The sequence below is a fragment of the Ursus arctos genome, unplaced genomic scaffold (assembly GCF_023065955.2).
Source record: "Ursus arctos isolate Adak ecotype North America unplaced genomic scaffold, UrsArc2.0 scaffold_19, whole genome shotgun sequence".
Lineage (NCBI taxonomy): Eukaryota > Metazoa > Chordata > Mammalia > Carnivora > Ursidae > Ursus > Ursus arctos.
The window spans coordinates 49,844,471-49,870,134 of NW_026622863.1; the positions used below are offsets into that span (position 1 = coordinate 49,844,471).

Sequence of the window (25,664 nt, forward strand, 5' to 3'; positions counted from 1 at the left end):
TCTTGAGGATAAAACATTAGGATACAGTAATGGGGATCTGACAAGTGACACATCAGTCCTCCATAAAACCTGTGGGATGGGTAGGTATTACCTGGGCCATTTTGTCTTGGACACTGAACTCAACGATCACATGTCCGTTTATCCATTTTCTTTCTTTTGCTCTTTAAGATTTATTTAATTTATTTGAGAGAGGGAGAGTGGGAGGAGACGCAGAGGGAGAGGATCTCAAGCAGACTCCAAGCTGAGTGCAGAGCCCAACTCAAGGCTCAATCTCATGACCCTGAGGTCATGAATTAAGCTGAAATCAAGAGTCAGACACTTAACTGACTGAGCCACCCCAGCTCCCCTGTTTATGCATTTCCAATGGAGAACACTGGATTCTCTCTTCCCGAGTGTCGTCCTGAGTCACCGCTATAAACTCTGCTGGCTGAGGTAGGACATCAGGTAAGGATCTCTTTGATTCAGGCTTTTGAAGAGTATCTCCAGGGCCTGGGGCCCTTTCCTCTCCACCATCCTCAGCAGGGTCTCATTCTTCCTCTGCTGTGTCGGTGACTGTTGCACCAGCTCCTTCTCCTCCTCGGTGAGGACCTCATTGTCCTGAAGATCATCCAGTATTCCATTCAGGTCCCCCAGCCTGGCTTGCAGGTGCCGGCGGTGCTCCTTCATAAAGGCCACAACTGGGCAGAAGAAAGAGTTGCAGACTCAGAAAGGGATAGCTCACTTATATGGTTCAGGACCTACACTCAGTGTAAACACATAATTCTTTCATGTTGTTTTTTTTTAAGTAGGCTCCATGCCCAGCATGGAGCCCACAATGGGGCTTGAACTCAAGCCCCTGAGTCAAGAGCTCAACTGAGATCAAGCCACACACTTAACTGACTGAGGCACCCAGGTGCCCCTTAAAGACAGAATCCTGTGTGGAGATATTGCTTATTCTCTTTTACATGTTGCCCAGATCTTACACACATACCCTCAGGGTTCCCAGTCCATTCTCAGGGGTCTATGAATTTAGGGACACTCAATGATCTCTCTTCTTCAATCCCATCCCCTCCCCTCCCCTCCAAGCTTTGAGCACCTCTCCTTCTTTACTTTCTGGTTTTCACTGGAACCCTAGAGAGGGCTCTATCTTGCCCTACATTCATCTGTTTGTCCCTCTAACAATGTTCAAGTTCATACATTGGTAAGCATGATGCCAGAGGTGCCAATGAACTGACTAGCTCCCCATCCTCAAGGGTCTTGTGATAAACTGTGTAGAAAGAGATTTAACGGGTTAAGTACAACACAGAAGGGACAGGGAGCACTGGAGAGAAGAAGGTACTTTGCATCATGCTGACTCAGGGTTCATGTTGGTACCCATGCATAATACCTGTGTGACCTTGGCTGAAACATATTGCTTTCGTGTTCCTCAGTTTCTTCATTAAAGACATGATTGCCTTTTCCTTTTTTTTGAGAGAGAGAGAGAGAGAGAGAGAGAGCCAGTAGGGAGAGCAGAGCAGAGGGAGAGAGAGAGAGAAAATCTTAAGCAGACTCCATACCCCGTGTAGAGTCGGAACCCTGAGATCATGACCTGAGCCGAAATCAAGAGTTGGTTGCTTAATCGACTCAACCACCCAGGCACCCAAAAGGGTGATTGCTTTCTATATACAACTCATGCCTCTAGAACGTTTGTTCTTAACACAGTGGTGCAGATCATTAATGTCCAGTCATCGCAACTGTAACCAAACAGCTTAACTTAATGACGTGATTTCTCTGAAGTCTTGGTGCTTCTGTTGAAAAGTCATTGGAAGTGTACGTTCGGTGACTCCTCAATTTGAATGAATGAAGTTCCTCTAACAGAAAAATTCTCAGCTTAACCTATTCTTGCTGCCTCAGTTGTTTTCACGCCCATTTCTTTAGCAATTCTATTCAATCTTCTTAAATGGACATACACTTCACTTTTTTCCTCTCTCCAGGATGCGCTCTGAAACTTTTTCAACTCCCTGAAGGTTAGATCTGAGCCTCCCATCTGATCGTCTCCTAAATCCCTCTAATTTTCCTTTGGAACACGTACCACAACTATAGGTTGATAAGTGCTGTGAAATCAGCTTCGTTGTTTTCACCTGCTGGACCAGAAACCCCATGAGTGCGGGGTGTGTGTCTGTCTCAGGCTACTCTCCGTACAGGATTGCTACTTCATGGCCATGGCCATGTTCCGTCTGACACTCCTCCGTGATTCTCTGGGGAGGCCAGCCAATGTGTATTGACAGGGCTCGACAGAAGTGGTGAGTATGAAGCACAAATATACGTACCCTGAATATGCAGCATGCTACAGGCATTCAATAAGCTGCACTTGTCATCATGATCATTTTTATCACCATAATTCCATAAGAGAAGAACGCAACCATAGCCTTTGGGTCAGAACGGAGGGAATGACTAGACCTTAAAGCAAAGTCTCCACAGAAGAGTTAGTATCAGAGGAGGATCTGAAGGAGTAGGATTCTGGTATTAAATGCAAGATGCGACCAGGTCAAAAGGGAAAGAGGGGGAAAGGATGTCATGCTTCACAGTGCATGCTGGCCAGGATGAAGACTGGAACCAAGATGTGGGCTGGCAGCAGCTTCTGAAGAGTCTTGTGGAGACAGCAAACGAGGGTCAGTTTCACCCTTCTGACAACAGGTGGCAGCTATCTCTTGCTCAAGAGCTTGTAGACTAGAACATGGACAGCACTGGAGGAGATAATGCGAAGTGAAATAAGTCAAGCAGAGAAAGACAACTATCATATGATTTCTCTCATCTATGGAACATAAGAACTAGGATGATCGGTAGGGGAAGAAAGGGATAAAGAAAGGGGGGTAATCAGAAGGGGGAATGAAACATGAGAGACTATGGACTATGAGAAACAAACTGAGGGCCTCAGAGGGGAGGGGGGTGGGGGAATGGGATAGACCGGTGATGGGTAGTAAGGAGGGCACGTATTGCATGGTGCACTGGGTGTTATACGCAACTAATGAATCATCGAGCCTTACATCGGAAACCGGGGATGTACTGTATGGTGACTAACATAATATAATAAAAAAATCATTAAAAAAATAATAAATAATTAGGTTATTTTATTAAAAAAAAAAGAGCTTGTAGACTAGGAAGGGGAGAGACCTTTTGTTGGTATACACACTCATCACCTACATAAATCCTTCCAATTTGCTTCGTGAAATCATCTTTACCTTATTCTTTTATTCCTTTTAAAGATTTTATTTATTTATTTGACGGAGAGAGAGACAGCCGGTGAGAGAAGGAACACAAGTAGGGGGAGTGGGAGACGGAGAAGCAGGCTCCCAGCAGAGCAGGGAGCCCCATGCGGGACTCGATCCCAGAACCCTGGGATCACGCCCGGAGCCAAAGGCAGACACTTAACAACAGAGCCACACAGGCACCCCTGTTTACCTCATTCTTAACCAAGATCTGTGGTTGGGTTTGAACCCAGTTGCAACTCCAGGTGTGGGGCCTGATTTTCTATAGCTCATCTGCCTCTCTGGACCTCCTGACAATAACACCAGCTGGCCAGGAAATGGGTCTGCTGCCCATTTGTGGCACCTGAGGAAGGAGAGGGATCAGGAGATGCTCTCTCTCTCTTCCTGGATGACCTGTTTTGAGACAGGAGACCTGTCACTTTGATGTGTGGAGCCTGACAATGAAACCAACAACGTGGAAGGCAGAATGGAGTCCTCTGAATCTTGACTCCTTATTTTTTAAATTTATTTTTAAAAGGTGTTATTATTCGTTTTTTTTGCTTTGTTTTGTTTTGTTGTGGTTTTTTTTGTTTTGTTTTGTTTTTTTTAGTAATCTCTACTCCCAAGGTGGGGCTTGAACTCACAACTACCCAAGATCAAGAGTCACATATTCTTCTGACTGAACCAGCCAGTTGCCCTTGACTCCTTACTTTGAATAATTCCTTTCTCTGCTACCTACCAATTCCAGGAACCTTAACCAATTCCCAGCTAAGCCCTGTTCTTAATTTTTACAATACCCTCATAACCCGGCTCCCACTTCCTGTCCATTCCTCACCCACAGTCACCCACGCTGTTCAGAAGAGTGAGTGCGTTGCTGCCCACCCTTCCAAAGTCCCCCTTTGCCTTCAGCCTAAGGTCCAAAAGAGTTCAGCCATCATCACCCTTCTGCTTTCAACTTCTGTTTCGTGCCTGCCTCTTGTCTCAGGTGCCCTCCGTCCCTCTAGAGTTTCATCTCCAGCCATATTGAACTACTTTCACTGATAGTTCACCAGATGCAAGATGTTTTCCCCAAGAAGACGTGGTTGCATGCTCAGAGTCTGCATATTAAACCCTCTCACGAATTCACTGAAGTGGATCAGACTCCACATCTGTCTCTGACACCACTCGGTCTTCCTAAATGAAGAGAAGGTGTGATCCCTGATTGAGCCACATCACACCACTCGAAGACCTCCTGACATCAGACTCGTCCCTCCGACTTTCGTGCGGACACTGCACTCACCTGAGAGAGCAGGAGGGGCTGATGCAGCCTGAAACTGGAGCTCCACTAGGAGAGAAGGAAAAGTTGGAGAATGAAATGAGCCATTTACCTTTATTTGGTTTTTCCTTTTTTTTTTTTTTCAAATTTTCTGTCGTTGTTGTTTTTTCTTGTATTCTCTATACCCACCATGGTGCTCAGACTCACAACTCTGAGATCAAGAGTCACAGGCTCTTCTGACTGAGCCAGACCGGTGCCCCTGTAGTTTCTCTAGCCTGTGATGTAACGCACTAAAATAATTTAATTCCATTTCCTAAGTTAAGGATCCCATTGGAACATTGATATACTAATGGAACTCAATGAAGTAGAAGGTCACTCGCTGCCCATTAAGGAAATGCATCAGATGAAAGAACACATTTTTCCAATATTCTATTTCTATTTATAAGCCAATATGTGAAGAAAGGTGAAAGGCATGGTAAAATTATCATACTGTTCTACATAAATTATCCTTAGGCAAATGTATTTTAGACACGAAATACCATCATGACGTGAGTACATTTGAACAGTAAGTGAGCATATTCATCGAACCCTATAATACTGGGATCATTGATAGTGCAGAATTTATAAGTTGAACACACATATAAATTGGTGAGAGATTTGCTGATTGGAGCAACCATTTGGGAAAATCACTAAGGTGTGTTTACCATTGAGCCTTCCACATGCTCTTACATTTTCCTTCTAAAATCCCTGCTGTTCTTTAAAGGTCTGATAAGTGTTGTGTCTTTCCTTCAGCAGCTGCTTAGTCTCTATGTATGACAACAATTATAAAATTGCCCAGAAGATAGAATTAAATCGACTTTCTGCTCCTTCTGATTCTTGTAATTAGCATCTCCCGTTCAATACCACCTAGGTATGAGACGGTCCAATTCTCGACACCAACGGCCATCCCTATCCCAGGCAAACTTGACCACTGTCAACACTTTTGTTTCAACTCAACATTGACCGTGAACTGGGAGTAGATTTGTTTTCTTCTCTGGGATGGGACCATAAACAGACCTTCTCCTCTGACGCACTTCACTACGACCCGAAAGAGGTGCATAATTTGTTCTCATCCCCCCAAATTTTAGTCTCATATTGTCACCTACCTGGCTTCACCAAAGTGCGCCAAACCAAAGTCTTGTGTCTTTTTTCGGTAACTTCAAGTACGATTGGTTCCTTTATCCTCCCAGCAAAGACTTTAGAGAATACCTGGGTTTCTCCAGGACTCCTGTAGGATAATTTCAACTCCTAGAGGAAACACACCACTTGACTTAAAGTATCAGGGGGTTGAGGGCAGGGTGGAAAGGCCTGTGTGCCTACTGTGAACTGGCCACTGAAATATAATCCATTTCCTATACGGTCTCATGGCTGGTTGGAGGGAAAACAAAGGGAGAACGGTCAACAATTTTTAAGTACACAATTTTAGGAAATAGTATTATCCCATGGAAGGAAAGGTAGCCCAGGTCTTATCAGGATATGGTTCAGAGAATAATCACCTGAGCTACTGACCCTCCACTGGTCTTCCATTTTTCTTCAAAAGTACAAAATATCTTGAAACCTGAGTTCAACTTGAGTTAGATTCAAATTCTACTGACCTGGGGCATTATTTCCAGGTGAGCCGAACCGGACACGATATAACGGGAACCAAAATTCAGGGGGTCCACTGGGGGTGAGGTCTGCAGACGCACACCATGAAACTTAGCTTCTTCATCATCTATTGCCTGCAGAAGAAGAAGCAGAAGCAAATCAGGGGGCAAAGCTAAAAGTAAATAAGCAAAAGTATATATACATATGCCTCTGGACATGAGGGGATGTATTTCTTTTAAGATTTTATTTTATTTTATTTTATTTTATTTTTTTAAAGATTTTTCATTTATTTATTCAACAGATTTAGAGACAGCCAGCGAGAGAGGGAACACAAGCAGGGGGAGTGGGAGAGGAAGAAGCAGGCTCATAGCGGAGGAGCCTGATGTGGGGCTCGATCCCAGAATGCCGGGATCACGCCCTGAGCCGAAGGCAGACGCTTAACCGCTGTGCCATCCAGGCGCCCCTAAGATTTTATTTTTAAGTAATCTCTTTACACAATGTGGGGCTCAAACTCACAACTCTGAGATCCAGAGTAGCACGCTCCTCCAACTGCAACAGCCTGGCGCCCCATAGAGAGATGTATTAATAAAGTTTTCCTGGTGCTTATCTCAGAGATAGGGATTTCTTTCTTTCTTTCTTTCTTTCTTTCTTTCTTTCTTTCTTTCTTTCTTTCTTTCTTTCTTTCTGTTTGTTTTTTACCTTGGGCAGCAGGGAAGAATGGGCAGAGGGAGATGGAGAGAGAATCTTCGGCAGGCTCCAAACTCAGCACACAGCCCAACTCTGGGCTCCATCTCAAGACCCTGAGATCAGGACCTGAACTGAAATCCAAGGTCAGATGCTTAACCATCTGAGTCACCCAATCACACACACACACCCACAAAGGATTGCTTTTTATCACAAATCTTTGTATAGTTTGATTTTTCTTTGTATAATGTGGCAGGGATGTCTGAGTGCTCCTCAAATCTGGGGACAAAGAGGATTCCTCATTGTGCCTCGGCAGAGGACTACCCCTGTCTGCAGCTGCATCTATGAGGGATGAGGGTAGAGACGACTTCCCTCCATGACGAGGCTCCTGCTCCACGAGGTGTCCTGGCACCTGCCCACCAGCAAGTAATACAGCAGTGACATCACCCCAGAGACACCCAGAAGCAGAGCAGAAGAGCCCTCAGAACTATCTCAGGAGCCGCCAAAGACACAGACTAGAACTCAAACAACAAAATAATAATAGCATTTGGCAAGTCTCTGCTACAGCTCAGTAGAGAATTTATGGAATTAACGAGCAAGAATCGCTGTCAAAAACAATTACAGTAGATGGTGTCCTTAGTCCAGTTAGTAAATACTCGTGGTGGGTAGTGATCGGGAGGGGGCGGGAGGAGAGAGAAGCTGGTGATGTTCCCCTTCTCCATCTGGATGCTGGATGCATGGTGGGTCCGCTTGCAAAAATTAGGGAGCAATACACGTATCTGCATATTTGATTCATGGTAAAAGAAATCCGCAGATCCATCTAAAGGAAAGGATGTCCAGTGGTGGAACATCAGTTGGACCTGGAAGATCAAGTGGAAGAAAAATTTCAAATTGTATCTGGAGGGAAATCAAACCATAGTGGAACAGAGGCAGGGGAGGGAGGCAGCGGGCTCTCAAGGAGTCACTACACACACGCTAGTAAAGAGTAACAGCTCAGAGGGATAGAAAGAAAAGGATGGTGGAAAGACAGTAATGTGTCATGCCATCTCTGATGAAGAATTATTTTAGGGGAGCCTGGTTGGCTCAGTCAGTAGAGCATGCGACTCGATCTCGGGGTCATAAGCTTGAGCCCCATGTTGAGGGTAGATATTACTTTAAAAAATCTTTAAAAACTATTTTAAATGAAGAGATGCATTTAACTGATTTATAAGAATAAGAGATTGGAACTAAAATAACCAAATACATCAATAGAACATTGATGGGTTATCATTAAGAGCAGATTTCTGCAGATAGTGGGATATATTCCTGTACTTAGCTTGTCTTATGGATTGAAACTGATTCCCTTCACCTTTCTCATTTTTTATAACAGGGTAGGACACACTGACAGAGGAGGTGAGGGAAGATCCCTCCAGGTATGGTGTCCTGGGAAAGGCCAGAGGGAAAGGGATCCGGGACACGACTCAAACCCTGGTCTCCCGCTAGTAGGGGGCAGCTTGTCGCCCCAGGAGGGGGCCGAGGGAGTAAAGCCTGCACAGAATTAGACTTACAACGTTGAGGGTGGGGGGATGAGGTCATTTTTATCTCATTGTTTCTGCTGAATCAAAAAAGCGGGAGCAAGTGGCCCTATGAGATTTGGGGTCCGGGAAGGAAGAAGGAGCAAGCATGGGCCAGGCTGGGAACCAGGGTGTGACCAGACCAAAAGAAAAGTCACATACGACTTTGATTGGGTTTTTGTTGCTATTTTCTTTTCCTGCAGACCCTTAGGAACAGTCCTCTTTAGCATCCAGATTAAAATATTTTCTCTTGTATTTTAAATACCCACAGTTACTCACCACCCTAATGCCACCAGGCATGCACCTGTCTCTGCTTGGGCTGTAGGAGAATGAACCAATTGGTCAGAGAATCAAATGAATCTTCCCCAGTAACCTCTCCACCAAGCCTGGTACTTTATCTAGGAAAACAATAGCTCTAGAGCCACAAGGCCACCATGTCTGCTTCAGCACTAACCCAGGAAAGGCTGGGGGACTCTGAGCCTTTACAAATGCATTGGAGGGAGATGCCACTCCCAGGAGGAGGATGACTCCAGAGGGGCGTGTGTGCGCATGTGTGTGTGCCTGTAGTTAATTTAGATATTAGTCGTTTCAAATTCTACAATGAAATCTCTGCATGATTCCTTCTTCCAGTCCCCCATAACTCTTGTGTCCCGTCTTCTTCTCCTTGAAATTCAGCAAAGGCAGCTCCATTTTTAGTAGAACTGAATTCCTATTGCAGATCCTTGCATATGGCTCAAGAGTCAGCACCTACGGATTGACTTCAGGGAGGAGGATGAATGCTTCTATCAGTGAAATCTGTGCCTTGACTTTTCTGTTCAATACAGAAACACAAGGTTCGGGACGCACGGGTGGCTCGGTCGGTTAAGCGTCTGCCTTAGGCTCAGGTCATGATCCCAGGGTCCTGGGATCGAGTCCCCCATTGGGCTCCTTGCTCAGCGGGAAGGCATCTTCTCCCTCTGCCTGCTACTCCCCCTGCTAGTGCTCTCTCTCTCTCTGTCTCTCTTTTTCTCTCTCTGGCAAATAAATAAACAAAATCTTAAAAAAAAAAAAAAGATAAAGAAACACAAGGTCCAAGGTTATCAGCTGATGTACAATTCTCACTTCTTCTCCAAAATCTGCCAGCCTTACCTTTATTAGCGAGGAGTCACTGGGGATCAGGTACAAGTGAAATTTAGTATCTTCAGGGTGGAAGTGATAATAAATCAGTGCCGTGGAAGTGATGGGGACCGAGACACCAGTCCCACTGACGATTCTCAGCAGGATCCCCATCAGAGAGAAGCTGGGGTTTTCCAGGACGGCATAGAAAGGCTCCACTCGGGCTGGCCGCTCTAGGACCATCCCTTCATCCTTAAAATGAGCAACGTGGAACCAAGAGATATCGACCTCATTTGCTGTAGGACAACGACAAAGGTGATCAGAAAATGTGCCTCCCAACCTTCCCTATGGCTCGCCTCTCCCCTCCTTACCTGGGAGGGAGATGATGTGGGGGAGGTGGATTTCAGTGATGACCCCCTCAGGCTCCACAGAGACATCAAACAAAGGCCCTGCCACCACCCACTGCTTCTCGTGCTGTAACTTCAGGTCCAGGTGCTGACCCCAAGAATCGAACGCAATCCTCACGGTCACTGGCGCTGTTACCAAGAAGCCAAGGCCTGTCACTGGCCACAGATAGAAGCCAGCCATGGGGAAGTGGACACTGAAAGGAACCAGAGTACTAGTCATGCTGGGAGCACACCAGGACTTTGATTTTTCTTTTTTTAGATTTTATTTATTTATTTGAGTGAGTGTGAATGAGAGAGCACAAGCTGGGGGAGCAGCGGAGGGAGAGGGAGAAGCTGAGCAGGGAGCCTGACCTGGGGCTTGATCCCAGGACCCCGGGATCATGACCTGAGACAAAGGCAGACCCTTAATCGACTTAGCCACCCAGGCTCCCCAGGTCTTTGATTTAAAGAGCAAAAGTTCGAGGGATGTGGTGTTCGGGGTTGAGTAAGGTTCAAGACCCACCTGTGACTTTCAACACGTTAGAAAACTCTGGAGAGCTAATTAAGCTCTCTAAGCCCCCCTTTCTCTGTATTCTACATATGTTGAAATTAAAATACCAACTCAGTTCATAGAATACAGAGAACATTACAAAATTTCCGATGTCTAAGGGATGGATCACGTACCCTATCATATAGGTGTATACGTGTAAATATCATATAGCATACACTTCCTTTATAGTAGAATTGTATTGAAACAATCAGCATCTTCGATTCTTACCTGTATCTGTTTGCACTCTCATCAATCAACTCAATATCCACATGTCCTTCAGGTCCCAGAAACTGATTACTTTGACAAGCTGGTACAGCCCGGGAAGAAAGTTTAGGAGCCCAGAGGGGCACTAGTGTCTTCTCCTCTGACCAAGTCTCTTCTGAAAAATATACATTGCGCATGTCAGATGCGGATTTGCTAGGAAAGGCACAGCCTGAAGGAGTCCTGGATGTTGGATTGCACATGCGCTGTTGGGAATCCAGACATCAGAGAGAAGGGTATGAGGGGAGAACAAGGGGCTTTGGTCTTTGAATCCAGACAAAGAAAGGCACAAGAATGTTCTTGGTTACTACTGAAACTGCACCCCAAATTTAAGAAGGAAGCGAGACTGGACAGCTTTGTTGGGGGGCAGTATTCACCTCAAGCAGGAACCATGGCATCTAAATTTCTACATGGTCCCAAGAAGCAGCTAATACCAGATGCCGGTGAGGGAAGGCAAGCCCATAAAAGGAACAGCATGAAAGTTGAAGAGGCAAAGGCACAGCCGTTCACCCTAGTGTTGGCCAGGATCCAACCAGAGGCACCCCAGACCTGTTCCCCGAGCGTTTCCATCATCCCCCTGGGAGAGCCTTCCCAGCACAACCTGGAGACCCTCCGCACATGTGCTGCTGGATTTCATTCCCACCGTTCAGACTCTAGGCGAGGATGATTTGCATAGAACAAATACCTCTATCCTGGACGACAGAAGTCTCTGATATACTGTGCTCTGACAAAATCGGTTTATCAAAATTTATATATGATGGAATCTCATTTTGCAGAGAGTAGGGATTTTCACAGGAAAAATACAAAGTCTCAAATGGTTCCTTAACCTTTCTCAGCTTTTCTTCTCTTAGGTAAAAGTGCTCTGTATTTTGGTACCAGGCTGTGTGGTACCTAGACAAAATAGCACACAATGTCAGCTGTTCATGTGAATACAGATGAACTCACCTTGTGACCACGTGGCTGGTAAGCACAGGAGCTGGGCTGAGCATCAGGGTACAGCCAACACCAGTGCCCTGCTCTCCTTCAATCTCACGTGGCTTTCAAACTACTTCACACCCAGTGGGATGGTTTCCAACCATGAGCACTTAGTGAAGCAAGTAAGGACAGGGTCTAGGACAGTCAAGCTGGGTTAATTTTCCCAACCCAACACAAAGCATTGGGCTGGTATAGGAGCTGAATTTGTAGATGGAGCCCATAAGAAAGTCCTAGAGGTGAAATGAGGTCATAAGAAAGAACTCTTAATCCAATAGGACTGGTGTCCTTGTGTCCTTATATGAAGAGGAAGAGATACCAGATCTTTCTGTCTGTCTCTCTTTCTGGATACACAGAGGAAACGCCATGTGAGGACCCAGGGAGAAGGTGGCCATCTACAAGCCAGGACCAGAGCCTTCACCAGAGACCAAATCTGCCAGCACCTTGATCTGAGACTTCTAGCCTCCAGAACGATGAGAAAAGTAACATATGTTGTTGAAGGGCCCTAGTCTGGGGTATTTTGTTATGGCAACCCTAGTAGACTCAAGCAATAGGAATGTGTCCCAGCCCAAAGCCAGTCAGAGTACAAATGTCACAAAGCCTCGAGACCCTTAATCACACATTGCTTATTTTTTGAAGTCTTACCATGGATAAGGGTAAAAGAAAACAGGCCCCTTTTAATGAACCCAAACACAATCCACTGCTGTCACACCTCCCCTCCTACCTGGAAGATTTCTCACCTCTCAGTTTGCTTTATTTGTCTTTGAAATAGTCTGTACCATCCACTCATAGAGTTTTCATGGATAATAAAAAAAGACTGTGTTTAATGTCCCTAATAGAGGGTTTGGAATATGGAATCCATTCCAGACATTATATCAAGATTACAAGGACTTCACATTCCCATTTAAGTTGTAGGGAGGATGGTGTTAGACGTAAGAAAAATTGCTTTTGATCATCACCACCACAAAGGACTTCAAGACTGTCTCCTCCAGGTAAAACCACAGGTCTTTTCCATCAGCCCACTACACGCCCCTGGCTTCATCTCTATATTAGCCAATTACCTGATTCTTTTTTTTTTAAGATTTTATTTATTTATTTGACAGAGGGAGAGACAGCCAGCGACAGAGGGAACACAAGCAGGGGGGGTGGGAGAGGAAGAAGCAGGCTCATAGCAGAGGAGCCTGATCTGGGGCTCGATCCCAGAACGCCGGGATCACGCCCTGAGCCGAAGGCAGACGCTTAACCGCTGTGCCACCCAGGTGCCCCCAATTACCTGATTCTTGTGTCTGTGAAGATTCCTGCTCTTCTGTTTCGGTACTGTCTGGGGCCCTTGAGTTTCAAAAATAAGGAAAGTATTAGAAATCAGTTCACAATGGGTGCCTGACTGGCTCAGTCAGTGGAGCATGTGGCTCTTGATCTTGGGGTCATGAGTTTGAGCCCATGTTGGGTGTGCAGACTACTTAAAAATAAAATCTTAAAAGTAAAAAAAGAATCAGTTCACCCAAAAAAGTAAAAAATAATAAGGGGGATGTGATTACAAGCTAGACCTGTTTTATCCAAACAATGGCCACTAGCCAGGAGGGGCCATTTAAACATTCAATTAAATTAAGTTAAATTAAATTAAATTAAATTTCAGCTCCTCAACTGTACTATCCACATTTCAACTGCTTATACCTACATGTGGCAAATGGCTACCGTATTGGCTAATGCAGAAGAGAACATCTCCATCATCACAGAAAGTTCTACTGACAGTTCCAATAGACTCTCAAAAGAGAGATGACTTCGATAAAGAGAGATTTGTTAACCAGATATATGGAGATTAGAACTAAGGGGATCTCTCAGACCAAATGTGTCTTGACCATTCTACCTCTTCTCCTGTTATACTAGTGTCCATACCTAACTTCTTTTATTTAAATTTTTCTGATTGGGAAGGTGTCCCTTCAGCTGGTGATAGTAGCAGGAGCGGAGGCAACACGGGGTTGTGTGACCATCTGGGTTTGGGAGATGATTGCTGGTATTTCTGAATCCGGTGGGTATGATGGCAAAGGAGGTCTGAGGGGCAATACCGGAGGGCAAGTTAGATGCATGCTACCCACTCTGAGTCCTTTACCGTGGAGTCCGTTCATAACCAACAGAGTACTGTGAATATATATGCCCCATGTGGCTAAATGCCAACAGTGGTTCGAGAAGAATGTTCCAAATGAGTTTGCAAATCTTACCGCAGAAAATTCACAGAAACAAGAAGCTGGACTTAGTGAGGGTCAAGGCACAGCAGGGGAAGAGGAAGAGAAGAAAAAGCAGAAGAGAGGTGGAAGGGATGAAATAAAATTAAAAAAAGAAGACAATACCACAAAAGGTTGGTATCGCCAAAATCCCCAGAGTGGAAAAAGAAATATGTAACAGGAGTGTGTGGCCTTGCGACTCTCGAAATTGATCCCAAAGAAGCACAGAGAGGGGCACCTGGGTGGTTCAGTCCATTGCCTGTCAGACTCAATTTCGGCTCAGGTCATGATCTCAGGGTTGTGAGATCGAGCCCCAAGTCCGGCTCCACCATCACCTCGGAGTCTGCTTGAGATTCTCTCTCCCTCTGCCCCTCACCCACTTGTGCTCTCTCTTTCTCACACACACAAATAAATAAATAAAAGCTAAAGAATTTTTTCAAAAAACAAATAGAGATTTTTTTTTCTTTTTGCTCAAAAATTCTCCTGTGGTGCCTCAGTAACAGGAGAGGATGAAATCATCATCCAGGGAGACTTTATAGGTGACATACTTGATGTCATTCAGGAAAAATCACCTGACATAGATGATGATGGCATTGAAGATCTTGGAGAAGCAAAGAACTGATTTTTGGAAAATGTGTCTATATTTAATGATTGGAAATAAGAGTTGATATGGCCAGAGGGAGGGAGGCCTTTTAAAAATATATATATTTATCCTACAGTCAAACTGTAGACTACCCTTACCCTTGGCATTTGCACTGTTCTGGATGAGACTGCTTGGGGTTTTTTTTAACTGCCAAACCTAACAAACAGGGGAGGCTGCCGTGCTTATGCATGAAATAGAATTTAGTCAAATAAACATTTGGGGTCATTTGGTATAAATTAATCAATTAGTTAATTAATTAATTAAAATGGCTCTGATGGTGTCCTATGACTGTTGGAATAAAAACACTGAATTAGGGGCGCCTGGGTGGTGCAGTCGTTAAGCGTCTGCCTTGGGCTCAGGGCGTGATGCCAGCGTTCTGGGATCGAGCCCCACGTCGGGCTCTTCCGCTAGGAGCCTGCTTCTTCCTCTCCACTCCCCCTGCTTGTGTTCCCTCTCTGGCTGGCTGTCTCTCTCTGTCTAATAAATAAATAAAATCTTAAAAAAAACAACAACACTGAATTAGTCATTGACTCATGGGTGGAGTACATGCCCACATAGCAGTCGTCCCCAAACTTGACTGCACCTGGGAAGCTTTAAAAATACCCCAATACACGGGTCACCTCCCAGACCCATTAAATCAGGGGCTAGAGGTAGGACCTCAGCATCATTACTTTTAAAGCTTCCGAATGATTCCAATATTCAGCCAAAGTTGAAAACCATGATCTATAGCGTGACCTAGTGGTTCACAAAGCCAGCACCTGGTTGTGAGAAATCTGCCCCTAAGGCAGGTGGTATTTTCTGGATGAAGACAACCACCTCAATCCAATCTCTGTCTCTGGGAGTTGGAAATGTGGAATGAATGCAGACCAGGGGAATCAAAGGACAAGAGTCCTAGCTCCTAAGAAGGGGTGTGATGAAAGAAGAACAAAGCACTGATTTCTGTGGGTACAGTAGTTACTGCATGACTGATGCCATGGGATCATGAAATGTCATCTAATTTCAGTGACATTTCTTAGATTCTCTTCATTTCTTGCTCTATACCTGTCATCCTTGATCCCCGGATTCCTTACATATTCCTTGATATGTCTATTCACATCCACATGAAAGGGACTCACAGAGAAATTGATACATAGACTAAGGCTAAAAGGAACAAGTATTTGGAGAACTGGAGTTAAAGAAAGAAACTGTAGCTCTTTTCTCAAAAGGATTTTGGGCAAGCATGCGAGACAACCTTGACCTGCCCTCCTAAGTCCTGGCGCTATGTCTGAGGCTACAAAATCAGTCACGGATTATGTCAGCCCCATGCAAAGCACTGAGGGTAATACACCGCCTTCTGTTCTCTTATGGTGCTTGTGCATGCTGGGTGCCAGTGGGTGGCTGGGGTTGCATTTAGGAGGTGGGAGGAAGCCACTCGTGAGTGGGAGCCAGCTCATCCGAGATGGTGGGATCTGATTGTTAAATTTTCCAGGAACTTTGTGGCTAGGTTGTTAAATGTGGTTATTATAAAAAATTAAATTATATAATATTTTCATTTAAATAGACTTATCTAACAAAGGTAATGAATGCTAAAAATTTATTAATTTCTAACTATTTTACTATGTCTTACTATACTCTGTGCTTTTTTTTTTAGTTTGTTTATTTATTTATTTTTGTAATCTCTACACCCAAGTGGGGCTCGAACTCAGGGTCCCAAGGTCAAGAGTTGCTTGCTCCACTGACTCAGCCAGTCAGGCACCTCTATACGCTGCCCACTTGAAGTTACTTACATCTATGGTATCTGTGTGGTGAAAATACTCTGTAATGGTGGGATACTGCATATCTATTTCCAACGCCATGTTCGGGGACATCATGTTGGTCGTTTGAAATCCACCATGATGGAATGAGTCACCCCACAGAAATTGGCAAACGGTACAAATAAAGGCTCTCCCCCTTCCCCTGGGGAACTGGGGTGCTGAGTATTTCCAACACACCACTTCAGGGACCCCACCCCATCCTTCAGCCTCAAGAGCAGGCAGGTGCCCAGAGCACTGAGTTGGTTACTTGGGTTGATTCCCAGCTCAGCCAATGACACAAGGATCTTTGCACCAGTTACTGCCTTTTTGGGTACAGCTTCTTAAGATGCCTTCCTGGAAGAAGAGGTGGTTGGCCTCTTTCAGAAATTTCTGGGTTTGTTGGTAAGACTGGATAAGCTCATTCATTATCGCCCCGATTCCTGTATAAATGACCCTAATCCCCTGATCCTCATGTGTCCCTGTGATATCGAGGAACAGAATCCAATACTACCATCAGCTTTCCCCATGTCATCATTCCCCTTACTTGGAAACAGCTTCTTTACCGGACCGAGGTCCAGGAGCAATGATGTACTGTGGGGGCTCTACTGTTACCGTTTCTTCATATTCTGGGGAAAACCAAAGCCGGGAGCTTACTTCCGACGACGTCTTAAAAGTACTGCAATACCCACTGGAAAGCAGAAGGGAAGTTGTGTAATGAATACAGCAGCGACGACTGGTGGCAGGACAATCTCTGTAGCATGACTTTATGTTAAAAGCCCTAGACCCCACGCTTTGTCTTCAGGGAAATCTACTCTCAAACCCCCATGACTCCATCTCGCCCCTTGTTATAACATATTCAACTGAGTCTCTATGTCCCACTCAACATTGCTCTCTCCATCCCAGGGAAGCAGAACTCAGCGGATTCTCAGCACCTAGTACTTGCTGTAAGGTTTTGTTTCAGAACAGGCTGTTGACCTAAGTGACCTTGTTGAGAATTTTGGGGAGAAGAGAAGATTCCTAGCTTATGTTCTGCGTTCATCCATCATTGGTGCCCAAGAGAATGGGACCCTAATGTGATCGATCGAAATTCCCGGACATCAGTGAGATTATGTATGTGCTGTAAGAACCCAGGTAGTAGTAGTGCTCCTCTTCTGCCTCTTGCCTCCACATGGTGAGGGACACATGAGAATGCTAAGGAAATGATGGATATCAGGCTTATTTCCTTCTTCCACGGGGGATCCTCATCCAGATATGGAACAGGAAAGCCCTATGTTAGGTGCTTTCTTCTTCTTCACACTTGAGAGCTGGGCTCTGGTCTCCCTCGGCTGGCTAGGATCAAGATTGAGGGTTAGGAACAAGGGAGTTCCTTTGGGCCAAGATCTGCACTATCTGATATGATAGCCACTAGCCATGCATGCCTATTTAAACTTAAATTTTAAGTAATTAAATTTGAAAATCAGCTCCTCATTTGAACTAGTCATATTTCAAGTGCCCAAACACCACAAATGGCCAATGGTTTCCATATTAGACACTCTGGATATGAAATCTGTCTATCATGGCAAGAATTTTATTGATAGCTCTGACCTTTATCACCTATTACAGTCCAGTTGACTAGAGACGGGCATTGGAGTATCTCGCATTGGTTCTACCAAATAAAGTGGATCTTTAAGAAGGGGTGGATAGACAAAGCAAGACTGAGGAATTCTTCTGTTCATCAGCAATATTTTCTAGCCTGTCAAGTATTACCTTGATCAAAGTCTGTATCTGAGTTAATAGTGCTGAGTCAATGTCAATTTCCCGGTTTTGACAATGACTATTGTTATCAAAGATATTATCATTAGGGGAAGCTGGGTTGCGTGTACATTTTTGTCACTTCAGTACTTTTTTGCTACTTCGCGTGAGTTTTAAACTATCTGAAAATAAAAAGTGATAATGATGAAAAACAAGAAATAGGCTGATTTTTATGCAAATAATCTAAATGTCTTTGCTGTTCATGAATCTCTGTGAGGCAGAGGACAAGATCCAAAGTCTCCCATTTTTCCTTACTGTTTATATGTCCCTTACCTATCAGACGTTAGACAGCTTGTGCCCCGAGAAGAGAAAGGGACCATCAACGTTTGACCTGATGAGTCAATGGGCTCTGAGGACCGTTTCACTCTGCTTGCCCACCAGCAGCACCCACACAGCCTGGGGAAACACAAGGGAGTTGTAATTTCATTATGTGCAAGGAACTTGATGGTGGGAGGGTCTCTTCACTGTGATGTAGTGCAAGTAACACAAATCAGATGTTCCGTCTTAGAGACGCGCTGTCTGACGTCTACCCTGGGATCCACTTATTTCACAGTGTTAACTCTTCCTCTGTCTACACTCAGCAGACAGTGATGGCATCTCAGGAGGAAGCCTCATTTGATCCCCAACCTTCATGTTCACACATATATATGTAACACCTGGTAAGACGGACTATAGATGCGTATATAACTTGTATAACCGTATGGCGTACTAGGGGGCGCCTGGGTGGCTCAGTCGTTAAGCGTCTGCCTTTAATTCAAGGCGTGATCCCAGGGTCCTGGGATCGAGCCCCACATGGGCTCCTCCGCTGGGAGCCTGCTTCTTCCTCTCCCACTCCCCCTGCTTGTGTTCCCTCTCTCGCTGGCTGTCTCTCTCTGTCAAGTAAATAAATAAAATCTTTAAAAAAAAAAAACACATATGGCGCACTAGTAACGTAGGGGGTGTGAGAAGTTCCTGACTGCTGTGCTATCAACAGGAGGGAACATTTATAAAGTTGCACGACACTAGATGAATTATACTTCCCTCAAAGAAATATCTCTTGATTTAGTGCGAGTTTGTGGTGACCAATGGAAACCAAAGAGCAAGAATCCACAGGCTGGCACCGCCATTTCTTGGAACTTACATTCATGTCAAAATTGTGGCTTCACTCTCTGAGTTAAATATCCATTTTCTGACTTTTAAATAAGGATATAACACAAATCCATGTGATGATTAATTATAAAAAGGTAATATGACTCAGTACCCAAGCTAGAAAACATTAGGTTCCCAGAGAAAATAACTCACTTCAGTGACCTCCATGTGCCCTAGCGTGTGGGGATTGTACACAGAGTCAAGGTTATATTACCCCACCTTGGAGAGAAAAAGTCAAAGTAAAACATCTGGGTGCCCAGGCAGGTTTTCCCCTTCTGGTATGACGAGATGCATGAATAAGTAAAAATGTAAGCAGAGCCTTTTTTTAAAGGAAAAAAAACAAAACAATAAAGCCCATAATACTCAGTATTTAGTGGAACAATAATGAGCTACACAGGAATCAAAGCCGTCAAGAGCCCTCGAAGGGTAGTATACATACCGTCTCCATGTCAGAGAACTACTCCTGACTCTGTCAGAGGACATCTCCTGGATCTTGTCCTTAAATGTATCTTTTTCCGTTTATCAGCCGCTGTGTTTATCCCCTGCTATGTCTCTATTAACCCTGAGAAAAGAAATGAAAATTGTATTCAAGGAAGTTGGAAGAACTTCCAGGTAAATGTTAGCTGTTATATTTCCACACGCTAACCAAAGTCGCTTATTGTCCATTCAAAACAAAATTCATCAGTTGAATTGTTTCCAGTAAAGCAAGGCACTTGGGAGAGAGACCCAGAAAAGATTAGGAACTTTAAAAATTATGTTATTTTATTTTATATAAAACTGTCTATGTGCAAATACAGAAGATACAGAAATAACTCCCAGATCAGAGAAGGGATATCACCAAGATGGCGGTAGAGGAGACCCCAGCCTCCATGCCCCTCATGAAAATCAAGAATGACACAGCCATCCACAAACAAAAACAGCTCTGGGAGACATCTGGAGTCCACAGAAGAATTTGCACCAACACAGTGGGACAAAAAAACTGGAGAAAAAATACACAAAACAGGAAGGAAGAACAGCTTCATTTCCCCCACACCACCTCGAAACTTATAAGCTATGGAGTCGACTTTGTTCCTTAAATCTCACGAACCAAAGTCTGCTAGCTTCAGACTTGTCCTCTGCAACCCCCCACATGTCTCTCGGCCTCCAGAGAATTGAGGAGAGTCAGGGCCTGGCTCTGGATGAGGGTTTGACTCAAGGGAATGCTGGGGCTGCTTTGATCCTCCACCCAGACCATTAAACTTTCTCCACAGCATCAGTAAGGCTGTTTCTCTTTCTTATCAATCGTGTGTTTCCTGGAATAGCACTTTTCATTTCCTTCGAGAACTTTCCATTGCATTCACAACTTAGATAATGGGCACAAGAGGCCTTCTTTTGGCCTGTCTCAGCTTTCGACATTCCTTCCTCACTAAGCTTCATCATTTCCAGCTTTTGATTTAAAGTGAAAGATATAAGTGACTCTTCCTTTCGCTTTCACACTGAGAGACCATTGTCGGGGTATCAATGAGCTCAATTTCAACATTGTTGTGCCTCAGGAACTAGGGAGGCCGAGCAGAGGGAGAGACATGGGGAGAGGCAGGCCAGTGCTGCAGTCAGAACCCACACAACATGTACTGATTAAGTTCACTGTCTTATAAGGGCAAGGTTCACTACAACAGTAATGTTTCAGGATCGCAGGGTTCTTGTCTGACAGAGTCGAAGAATGAATCTCGCAGACACAAAAGGGTGGACTGCAGTGAAAGCTTATGAATTGAAGGCAAGAGCAGAAAGGAAAGAAAAAGCTCTCTAGAGTGAGAAGGGTCCCAAGTGGGTTGCCACTGAGGGCTTTTAGGTCCGGTCTTTTATTGAAACCTCGAGCAGGAAGTTTGTGGTCTTTTTCGTTAAGTGCATCTAGCGCCTGGGAAGAATCATCTAGAGTCCTGCTGAGTAAACATGCTATTTTGCTGGGGCGCCTGGGTGGCTCAGTCCTTAAGCATCTGCCTTCGTCTCAGGGCGTGATCCCGGAGTCCTGGGATCGAGCCCCGCATCGGGCTCCTCCGCTGGGAGCCTGCTTCTTCCTCTCCCACTCCCCCTGCTTGTGTTCCCTCTCTCACTGGCTGTCTCTCTCTCTGTCGAATAAATAAATAAAATCTTTTTTAAAAAAATGCTGTTTTGCTTATTTCATGTGTTGTTCTACCATAAGTCCTTGGAGACCCACCAAAGAGGCAGCCAAAGCTATTGTGTCAATTACTCCGAAGTTTAGCTCAAGCTGGCTAACTTAGGCAAACGACTTTTAAAGACAATCAGAACTAGGATTCAGCAACCACAAAAGAGGGTTATTGAAACATAATTTCTCTCTATAATAATCCTCATTTTTAGAGACCACCAAATCAAGACCAATTTGTTTGCAAAACAAGTCCAATTTTAACAAACTTGGTTGAATAATTTAGGTTAGCTCAGCAAGAAGAGCAATTGGCTGTACAGATCTTTTAAAATTTGCTTTGCTGGAAGTTTTATAAGGAATCTCTAGGTTGAACTCTTAGTAGCCTCTCCAGGCCAGAAGCCAAGCCAAGTACTTGCCATCAGACACGCCTGTAATACCTATAGATTTGGGTGAATTCCTCTTCATGAGGTCCCCAAAGTATCCTGAGGTTCCTGCACCTGCCAGGAAGTGACATTCTTTACCCACCTGGAGAGGCCGCTGGGAACTTCAGAAGCAAGGTTATCAGACCAACACTTCCAACGGGCTTTATGCCTCCATGGTTCATGAAGTCAACCTCAGTGCTCTCTTTTTTTTTTTCCTAAGATTTTATTTATTTGAGAGAGAGAGAATGAGATAGAGAGAGAGCATGAGAGGGAGGAGGGTCGGAGGGAGAAGCAGACTCCCCGCTGAGCAGGGAGCCCACGAAGGACTCCATCCCAGGACCCTGGGATCACGACCTGAGCCAAAGGCAGACGCTTAACAACTGAGCCACCCAGGCGCCCGGGACATGTAACATTTAAATAATTAGAATGTTAAGCGATGACCTTATTACCAAAACATATTAAAAATTTAGGAATCGCATATCATCTCTAGACTAGCTAGAACATTTACCCAGACAACATAACCAAAGGCTTATCATTTGTTTGCCGGTGCTTTCCAGGCAACTTAACACACCAAATAAAAAGCCTCATTGGTCCAAAAGACTTCATTTGTAATTTAAATCTTGGAGAAGATTGTTAAAAACCTCAGCAAGTGATAAAGACGGAAGCCTAAGTAGGATTACAGATCATTATAAAACCCAAAACTTAATTATTTATTGGACCAAATGACAATAAGATTCAATATGTAGGGTCATATAGTTGTTAGCAAAACTGAGATCCTTTAATTCTGAGAAGTTTTAACTAAGTGATCAAAGACCTGAAAAGACAAAATAGAGAAACTGGTTTTCCTGGGCAGATAAAGAAAAGAGGGAACAACCTTGTTTACATTTTCTCATCAAGAGTAGACCAACAATTTAGGAAAACTTGTCTTTTGAACAGAGAGAAAGCAGAATTTCAATCTTTTACCGGTGTAGCTTTAAAATCCATTCATTTCAATCTTAGTCCATCCTGACCTCATCTGAAATTTTTTTCCGGGACGCCTGGGTGGCTCAGTCGGTTAAGTGCCTTCCTTCGGCTCGGGTCATGATCCCAGGGTCCTCGGATCGAGTCCCACACTGAATCCCACATCAGGCTCCCTGTTCGGTGAGAAGCCAACTTCTCTCTCCCTTTGCCTGCTGCTCCCCCTGCTCTCTCTCTGTCAATAAAATAAATAAAATCTTTAAAAACAAACCACGGGGCGCCTGGGTGGCGCAGTCGTTAAGCGTCTGCCTTCGGCTCAGGGCGTGATCCTGGCGTTCCGGGATCGAGCCCCACATCGGGCTCCTCCACTGGGAGCCTGCTTCTTCCTCTCCCTCTCCCCCTGCCAGTGTTCCCTCTCTCGCTGGCTGTCTCTCTGTCACATAAATAAATAAAACCTAAAAAAAATAATAAAATAATAAATAAATACCGCAACAAGAGATCATGAGCTTATTTGACCTTCAGGAAATATTGGTAGAATAAAAGTTTCCACATTTAATGTTGATAACTTTCAAGACCTATGTTTATTTTAATTAAACCAACAAACTTAAATTAGTTAAGATACCAAATTATATCCACTGGGGTTCTTTTTTAGAAGCCAATCAGTTTGTTTCCCATTGTTGATTTTTACCTGAGACACTGGTGGGAAATCTGAAGTGAACGGTGTCCACAGGCCAGCTGCACCCAAGATGGCGCAGAAACAGGAAGAGGAGGCGGGAGGAGGCAGAAAAAGAAGGTTTCCGGTCCTAAACCTTGTCAGCTCAGGAAGATGAGCAGCCGCAGGCTTATGCTAATTTGTTTTTCCCCCAAAGTGAAATTAGGCAGTCCATTCCAGGCCGGAGAAGACAGGGAATGTGCCCGAAACAAAGGGACTTTTGGCCGCTGTTCGGGAATATTCTGTAAAGTCCCCGGCCTGAGGTAGACTAACCAGAGACAGTGGGTTCCAATCATAGCCACTAACCCGGAAATGAGGGAGAAGCCCGAGTACTTATTGGGACAAGCAGTGAGGGAGAGGGAGAGGGAGAGTCAGCATCTCCTTGGCTAGGGCGGGCCTGGGTTTATTCTGAGGGGGTCTTCTTAGATAATTATCATCCTGGGGCGCCTGGGTGGCTCAGTCCTTAAGCATCTGCCTTCAGCTCAGGGCGTGATCCTGGGGTCCTGGGATCAAGCCCCGCATCGGGCTCCCTGCTCCACTGGGAGCCTGCTTCTTCCTCTCCCACTCCCTCTGCTTGTGTTCCCTCTCTCACTGGCTGTCTCTCTCTCTGTCAAATAAATAAATAAAATCTTGAAAAAAAAAAAGAATGGATACATCAGTCATAACGCCATCACCACATTAACCTGATAAAGCAATTAACGGGAACTAATTAGGGTGCGAGGCTGGCTCCGTCAGTAGGAGTTCAAGCCCCACGTTGAACGTGGAGTCTACTTAAAACAAAACAAAATAAAAAAAACAAAGAAAGGGGCGCCTGGGTGGCACAGCGGTTAAGCGTCTGCCTTCGACTCAGGGCATGATCCCGGCGTTCTGGGATCGAGCCCCACGTCAGGCTCCTCCACTATGAGCCTGCTTCTTCCTCTCCCACTCCCCCTGCTTGTGTTCCCTCTCTCGCTGGCTGTCTCTATCTCTGTCGAATAAATAAATAAAATCTTAAAAAAAAAAAAAAGAAATCGATGAATAGTGCAGGAGGATTAAGTCCAGTTTCTGGACAGCAGCTGCCGCTGGGGGGCTCGATGCCTTCCAGAGGGAGCTCCCCGTACAGCCTCTGTCTTCTTTAAAGTAGCTTATTGTGCACGGGGTCTACTCCATTGAAAAGAAAGGTTTGTGTGAGGATATTATAAATTCTGCAAAAGTGAGTTAAATTTTGCTTTCTTCTGGCTGGCATGCCAGCTCTGGCTGGCTCAGATCTACCCACAATGACCTTGGCTTCTGGAGGTCACGAAAACCCACTTCCCCTGTGTGGCTGATTTCCAAAGGAGTTTAGAAGTAGACAATCTGCTGCTAAAACTACTCCCGTCTGTCCCTCCCTCCCCTAAGGCCACACCACCGCTCTTTTCAGGCGGCACTTACCAATGGAATCTTGGTTTCCCCTGGATCTAGAATGGAGAAGGCAGAGCTGGTGGCTCGGCCATCCCCAGGCTGTTCTCGGTTCTGTTCATCTGGGGAAGGAGAACCCGAAAGCGAAGGGGACGAGGCTGAGTCAGTTAAGTAGGGACCTCCCCTTCTTAAATGAAGAAACACAACCAGGGGGAGTAGCAGAGAGAAGGAGAAGCAGGCTTCCCGCAGAGCAGGGAGCACGATGTGGGGCTCGATCCCGGGACCCTGGGATCATGACCTGAGCCGAATGCAGACCCCTAATGACTGAGCCACCCAGGCGCCCCAATTTTATTTTGTTTTTTAAGATTTTGTTTTTAAGTAATCACTACACCCAAGGTGGGGCTCGAACTCACAACTTGGAGGTCAAGCATGCGCGCTCTACCGGCAGAGCCAGACAGGCACCCCACTGATACTCAAATTTAAATGTTTCTATAAGGGGCGCCTGGGTGGCTCAGTCATTAAGCGTCTGCCTTGGGCTCAGGTCATGATGCTGGGGTTCTGGGATCAAGTCCTGAATCAGGCTCCCCCCTCAGTGGGAGGTCTGCTTCTCCTCACCCTCTGCCCCTCGCCCCGCTCCTGCATGCTCGCTCTCTCCGCCTCTCAAATAAATAAATAATTCCTTAAGAACAAAGAAAAGGAAGAAAAGAAAACGTGCCATATCTGTGCTGTCCAGCGCGGAAGCCACGAGCCACCTTTGTCACTATTGGGCACTTGAAATGTGACTAGTACAACTGAGAAACTTGAGTTTAAATTCATTTAAAGATTTATTTATTTATTTATTTATTAGAGAGAGAGAGAGAGCACCCCATCCAAGTGAGGGGGAGGGGCAAAGGGAGGGGGGAGAGAGAATCT

The 25,664-nt window shown here is 45.0% G+C and overlaps 1 protein-coding gene and 1 pseudogene across 1 annotated transcript; one reads left to right on the plus strand and one right to left on the minus strand.

Annotated features, from left to right (window-relative positions):
* On the minus strand, positions 1 to 24,869 carry CARD8 (caspase recruitment domain family member 8). The gene is made up of 13 exons (XM_057314529.1): positions 24,786 to 24,869; positions 22,935 to 23,118; positions 19,584 to 19,706; positions 18,290 to 18,412; positions 16,770 to 16,913; positions 12,862 to 12,917; positions 10,584 to 10,734; positions 9,791 to 10,020; positions 9,453 to 9,715; positions 6,096 to 6,221; positions 5,607 to 5,748; positions 4,486 to 4,530; positions 1 to 677 (listed from the first exon to the last, which is right to left on the minus strand). Exons 3-13 carry the CDS (start codon positions 19,625 to 19,627, stop codon positions 412 to 414), a joined length of 1,590 nt encoding a protein of 529 aa, XP_057170512.1. The 5' UTR covers positions 19,628 to 19,706; positions 22,935 to 23,118; positions 24,786 to 24,869; the 3' UTR covers positions 1 to 411.
* On the plus strand, positions 13,593 to 16,507 carry LOC113243356 (density-regulated protein-like; annotated as a pseudogene).
* Positions 24,870 to 25,664: the final 795 nt, after the last annotated feature.